Consider the following 7,071-nt stretch of genomic DNA (forward strand, 5'->3'; position numbering starts at 1 on the left):
TAATTTAGATTAAAAACTGCTCATGTTGCACGTACGCTGCATCTTTGTTTGGATCGTGATTAAAATGCAGTGGTTGCCTCTAGTTTTAACAGGAAAGCGCACAGACAAAGCCTGAGGTTGTTTATATGAAGAGGGTTCTTTTATTTGTGTTACTTATTTATTTGATTTGGGGCTTGTTTTTAAATTTCAATTTAGTTTTGTTATTTACATTATATTTACATTTTGACATTTAGCAGATGCTTTTGTCCAAAGCCACTTACAAATGAGGACAACAGAGGCAATCAAAACCAACTAAAGAGCAATGATAAGCAAGTGCTATATTAGTATATTATTATAGTGTTATATTTCAATTTCACAAAGAAACATACAGTATTTTGTCCAAGCAATAATAAAAGGACACATTTAATTTATAATTTGTCTTAAATTTCATTTTGTAAAAAAAAAAATCGTGAATCGAATCGAATTGTGTGTTGAGTGAATCGTTACATCCCTACTAATAAATTGTGCCAACTTGTGGAAAATGTTTTCAAAGATTACTGTTAAAGAACTTTAGGCTGGCGGTGTATTCCTGTTCTGGGGATCCAGAGTGCTGCACGCTTCAGTTTATCATCAGGCCTTCAGCTGAAGCGAGAGACGAGCAGCACTGTGGGAGAAACGAGCGGCTAAAGCAAGCCTCGACTGACTGTGAATGTGTGGCGGTAGTCGCCGCTCGCAGACGGTGCAAAGGTACTCACCACTTTACCGGGTCTCGCCCAGGTGCAAATAAACCCCTCCTGACATGCGGTGACTATACAGTCCTCTAGAAAGATGAGCACGGTAAGTCTCTCGTGCGCGATCTTTTTACAGATGAGCGGCTCGAGCAGCGGCACGTCCTCCATGCGCGGACACAGCTGCGTGCCCAGAGTCTTGGCAGGGTCTGTTTTGGTTTTGGTCAGCAGGTTGAGCTTGTCGCTGCTCTTGCTGCTGATGTGGCCCATGCTGTGGTTGCGCTTGTGGTCTTTGTCGGGGTGCCGCTCTTTCCGGTCGTGCAGCGAGAGCGTGGCGAACTTGCTGACGCCGGCGGCGATGGGGTTGTCCGAGGCAGCACTCTTGCTGTTTCCGGTGCCGGCGGCGGAGTGCGGGAGGCTGTTGGAGCGCGGCAGCGGAGCGGGGAGCACACTTGAGCTGCTGCTGCCGCCGTTGGTGCTGGGGTTGCTGGAGCCGGTGATGACGCTGCTTCCGCTTGCTGTGGCCGGCGGGCCGCTGGCGTTCATCACGTTAGTGTGCGTCCGCGTCCGGGACAGCGGCAGGTGCGGGAACAGAATGTCCTCCGTCAGGTCCCACAGGCACAGCTGAGTGTCCTGCCCCACCGAGCCGAAGCGGTACGTCACGCTCACCGGCCGGCTGTCCGTGGAGTTGCGCTTGGACAGACGAGACTGTGTGCTGTTGGCTCGCTCGCGGCCCGAGTGCATCTGCTCCTGGAAGTCCTCGTCGCTGCCGCTGAACTCCATGGGCTCGCTCTCCTCCACGCTGGTGGTGTAGTGGTCAAACGCCACCACGCTCACCCAGGACTTGTGTCCGTGTCCGCGGGCGATCACGCGGCAGTCTGCGAAGCACCAGACAGTCACTAGGTCGTCCTCGCCGCCGGACACGATGTACTTCCCGTCGGGGCTCCAGCAGACGCACAGCAGGCCGCCGAAGTAGCTCTTCATGGTGCCATGCAGCTCCACCGCGTCGAAGTTGAAGACGCGCAGGAAGCCGTCCTGACTCGCGCAGGCCAGGAACTTCCCGTCGGGCGAGAAGGAGAACTCGTTCAGCGCGCCCTCGCCCACCGTCCACTTGAGCAGAGGGTTGCGTGTGGACTTGCTCTTGCAGGTGTGAACGCTGTAGCTCTCGCCCTGCTTCAGCAGCTGGTAGTGAGGCGCTGTGGTGCCGCAGGTGTGCTCCACGTTATACAGGTACATGCTCCCGCTGGAGTGAGCCACGAGGAACAGGCTCTCGGAGCCCGGGACCCACTTCACACACGTGACCCGGGATTTATCTATGAGTCTCTGAGCGGTTCAGGAGAGACAAGACAGAGAGGATCATGGGTTAAAAGAAAGGATCATGACCAATGTATCCAGCATTTCAATGACACTGCTTTCAATTAAATCAACTCCAGAAAAAGAATAAACAAACATGTCGTCCAGAACACAACAAACACAGATACAGTGTTAGGGCCGTGTGATTCTCACGATGCAGAAAACAGACGGAATCCTACAGTAGAATTTACAGTAGAATTTGCTAAATCAGTAGCATTTCACCATCTGACAGATGCGCACAGAAACTCAAAGCCCTTCACTACAACCCGCCGAAATAAAAGTTTCACTTGAAAAAAAAAAAAAATTACTATTGTACAGCAGAATGTACTTCTCAAAGTAGTAGTAATAATAATAATAATACATTATAGTTTTAATAAGCTGTATTAAGGAATATTACACAATTTCTGTTGTGCAGCAGTTTGTTTGTCAACAATTAAAAGGAACTGAACAACTTCATTGGATAATAAATTTATATTAAATCATAAAACAAAATCCAGACAAAATTTCCTTAGAAAACTAAACATTTCTAAGTGCTTTCCTTTTGGATTATTAATGTTTAATTAAACCATTAAGACTAGAAACCAGAAAAATAATATAAAATTGAATGTAGGGTGGGAAAAAGGTCTGTTTGACAGAGCCCTACGACACTCACTTCTTCATTGAAGAGTTTGCTGGTCTCCTTCTTGATGGGGTCGATGAGCTGCACCTGTCCTGCGGAGAAGCCCACCAGCAGAGACACGCTCTCCGCCGTCGCCGTCAGGTGATTGAAGTCGTGGCACGTGGGCTGCGTTCCCTTGTAGATCCTCTTATCTATGGGCTTACTCAGATCGGCAGCCTGCGGGAACACCGAGAGAGAGAGAGACTGAACACCTGCAGCACTGCCAAACAACCTGATACACACACACCTCTGAGATACCTCTTGATCTCGTTCATCTCCTTCCCTCCTCCCTCCGCCGCCATCTTTGACATTTACATTCATCCTTCCGCAGCCGGATCTGACGCGCCGCGCATGCGCACTGCGCTCCAGAGATTCCCTCAAAGCACATGTTTCCTGTATCACTGAACTGGCTTCTTTTTAGGGCCCGAGCCAGTAAGGCGCAGGCCCTATTGTTTTTCTAAGGATTATTATTATTATTATTATTTTTCTTTCAAGGTTTTTGGGGGTTTTGGGGCCTTTAACATACTCGAAAACTCTTGGAACATTGCACACATGTTGGAATCTGGACTTATAGGTTATTAAAATAATTGTTTTAAATGGTTATAGATCAGAAAACATGTTGGTAACAATTTACAATAAGGTCTCTTAGGTTAACATTAGGTAATGCATTAACTAACATCAACTAACAATGAACAATATATCTTTACAGCATTTATTCATCTTTTTAATGTTAATAAATAAAAATAATCATGTTCATGTTAATTCACATTACATAAACTAATGTTAAAAGGTACAACTTAATTTTTTTTATAATGTATTAATGCATTTTGGACTTAATATTAATTAACATTAATAAATGCTGTATAAATATTGTTCATGTTAACTAATAGTTAAAATATAGTTTTGTAACATTAGTTAATTCACAACTAACATAAACTAAGTATGAACCATATGTTTTGCTGTATTTATTTGTGTTAGTAAAAAAATGTCATCTTAGTTCATGGTACAGTAACTGATGTGCATTAACTATACATTTTAATAAATAATGTAGTTGTCAATTTTGAACATGATAATAACTGAGATTCATAAATACTACGTAAATATTGTTCATGTTACCATATAATGTTAAAAACTATGACATCCTGTGACATGACATTCATCTGAATTGACATAATCTCATGGATGCAACAGTAAAACAGATGAAGACTAAGCTGTAATGCAGGCAAAAATATTTCATAAATGCTTATAGATCAATCAAATCGTTAGAAATGCTTATGAATCATTAAAAGTTTTGCTAACACTTTACAATATCTCATTTGTTAACATTAACAACAGTAAATGCATTAAATAACATGAAATAACAATGAAAAATATGTTTACAACATTTATTAATGTTTGTTGATGTTAGTTAATTAAAACGTTCATGTTAATTCACAGTGCATTAACTAATGTTAACAGATAAAACTTTACATTTTAATAATGTTTCAGATTTTAACTTTATATTAACTAACATTAATAAAATGCTATATAATTATTGTTCATGTTAATTAATACAGTTAATGTTAATAACTGAAACCTTATTGTAAAGTGTTACCAAACTTTTATATATTGTTGTGTTTGTGTGTGTGTGTGTGTGTGTTTCACAGTCTTTGTAGTTTGTATTAACCCTTTCATTGCTCTATCCCTTAACCTGCAGGAGGGTTACTGTAAATGTATGTGCCCGCTGTGCACCGTTCCCCTGATGCCTCCGGGGGGGCGTTTGCACTGATGGCTTGGGCCCGCCATCGCTGCTTGCAGCTATATTTTTCATTGTGTTTTTCTCTCTTACTATTAAATCTAAAATTAAGTAGAAAAAAATGTTTGTTTAATTGCGTGACTAAAATAAATAAATAAATACAACGCAGAAGCATTAGTGACAGTACATGCACATTTACACACACATACATGCAATTCAAAAGAATAAATAACAAATTATATGATGTCATTCATCAAATATTAAAGTATTTACAGTCTAATTATTTATTATCCCATCCGTCCTCACACACATTAAATGTTTTGTTTCTTCTACCAATTATTGTGTGAAAATTATTAGTATAACTCTCTCAAACACACACACTCTCTCTCTCTCTCACACACTCACTCTCTCAAACACACACACACACTCTCTCTGTCTCACTCACACACACACACACACTCTCTCTCACACACACACACACACACACTCTCTCTCTCTCTCACACACTCACTCTCTCAAACACACACACACACTCTCTCTCTCTCACTCACACACACACACACACACACTCTCTCTGTCTCACTCACACACACACACACACTCTCTCTCTCTCACACACACACACACACACACACTCTCTCTCACTCACACACACACACTCACTCTCTCTCAAACACACACACACACACACTATAACATGGCACGATTGGCTGTGATATAAAGCAGAGTAAACTGAGCGAGAAGAAGATGAGATTTACTCAGTGATGTGGAATGGAAGAACTGATCAATAGTCAGTCAGACGTTGTTGGTAGACTGGCATTGAAATAGATGGAAAGATTCTGTCCATTTCTAGTGTTTCTGAATGATCTGTCATCATGTGTGTGTTTAGTGCAGTCTGTGGTTTCTGTCAGGAGATGTGTAAAGTAGATTCCAGTTCAGACTCCGAATCAGAGTCAACCCCGAGATGGTCTGATGTCAGCAGCAAGGTATTTTTGATGAAGATCAACCTCAAACATTCAAACATTATAAACGGCATGATCTGTTGATCTGTTGGCTGGCGTCAGGGCTGTGAAAGCAGCGCTCCAGAAGCTCCTCAGAAGCTCCAGCGTGTCACTGCACAAAACTACCAGCAGGTAAACACCTGCTTCATTGCTGGAGTTACAAACCGAGTCTCTATGTGACCCGTGATCTCTGAGCTTCTGACGCATGGACGTATTTCCAAGAGGAAGTTCTTTCTGGGGGTGTGCACATCGATGCTGCAGTATCGATATATCGACACTCAGAGGATACTATTGTGGTATCGATATACAGTGGGTACGGAAAGTATTCAGACCCCCTTAAATTTTTCACTCTTTGTTATATTGCAGCCATTTGCTAAAATCATTTAAGTTAATTTTTTTTCCTCATTAATGTACACACAGCACCCCATAATAATAAGGGCCTAATTCATTAGAATATGACTGACAAATTAATAAACTAATTTCATCTTATTTCAATATAAAAACATATTTCATTTAACAATAACATGGCCAGATACAATAACAATAAACAGCTAGAATGGGAAAAGAGATGGTAATAACGGAAATTGCATGTTATTTCCTCGGTAATAATGTAGATATTACCATGGTATCTGTATGAATTGAAATAATTACAGCCTTCATTACTCAAAGCGTATATAGATGACAATTACATCTATATATGAAGAGTTTATTTTCAAAAACAGATACATTTTCAAAAATCATGTTTTTTATTGTGTAATCATGTTTTTATTGTGTTAGTTAGCTGTAATTATTAGTTATTTTTTAACCTAATCAAAATAACCCAACTAAAGGTTGAGATTAACTGGAATGCAGGATGAAAAAACATGATTTCAGAGAATTGTTAAAAATGGAGTTATCTGTTTTTGCAAATAAACTCTTCATATGTATTGAAATATAATTAATATACTAATATGCAGTGCTACATAGGCCTAGGTAAAAGAGGGATAAAATTCAAAAGATGTGTCGATGAGCATACAAAGCTTCAGATTTACAGTGTAATGTCTATTTATTCAAATAATGTTTTACTATGGCATGTCACATCAGACCCCGTCACATCAGGCCTGTCACATCAGACCCCGTCACATCAGACCCCGTCACATCAGACACCGTCACATCAGACCCCGTCACATCAGGCCCCATCACATGTGACGAGGTCTGATGTGACGAGGTCTGATGTGACGGGGTCTGATGTGACGGGGCCTGATGTGATGGGGCCTGATGATGGTCGGCCATTTTAAACTGCCATTACTCAGCCTGCTAGCATGCTAGCATAAAAACTGTTAACATGCAATCAAGGAATTTCAGTAACTTTTTTAGACATGTTTTGGATTTTTAAAAAATTCATTATTTTCTGGGATGTTTTACCGTGACAGGGGCTGACCCTTTAGCTTGTCCTCCTCAAAAAAATCATACAAAAACAAGCTTAAAATCCTACAATTCAATGACAGAACTCCGCCTTGATCAGTGTCAGCCTCACCTCAGTCAAATTATGTCACTTCCTTTGAGTCATACCTTTAAAGGCGAATTACACACAGTTTATGTTGAGTTTTATGTAAACGTGACAGGACTGACCGAAAA

At 41.1% G+C, this 7,071-nt stretch overlaps 1 protein-coding gene across 1 annotated transcript in view; it reads right to left on the reverse strand.

Annotated features, from left to right (window-relative positions):
• Nucleotides 1-5,704, reverse strand: part of LOC107573117 (WD repeat-containing protein 20) — a 7,679-nt gene extending 1,975 nt beyond the window's left edge. Inside the window, exons 1-4 of the mRNA XM_016259568.1 lie at nucleotides 5,658-5,704; nucleotides 4,907-4,936; nucleotides 2,713-2,965; nucleotides 735-2,030 (exon numbers count right to left, since the gene is read on the reverse strand). Of these exons, the coding sequence (XP_016115054.1) occupies nucleotides 735-2,030; nucleotides 2,713-2,965; nucleotides 4,907-4,936; nucleotides 5,658-5,704 (1,626 nt within the window). The remainder of the gene's footprint in view (nucleotides 1-734; nucleotides 2,031-2,712; nucleotides 2,966-4,906; nucleotides 4,937-5,657) is intronic.
• Nucleotides 5,705-7,071: the final 1,367 nt, after the last annotated feature.

The sequence above is a fragment of the Sinocyclocheilus grahami genome, unplaced genomic scaffold (assembly GCF_001515645.1).
Source record: "Sinocyclocheilus grahami isolate Dianchi unplaced genomic scaffold, SAMN03320097.WGS_v1.1 scaffold1870.1, whole genome shotgun sequence".
NCBI lineage: Eukaryota > Metazoa > Chordata > Actinopteri > Cypriniformes > Cyprinidae > Sinocyclocheilus > Sinocyclocheilus grahami.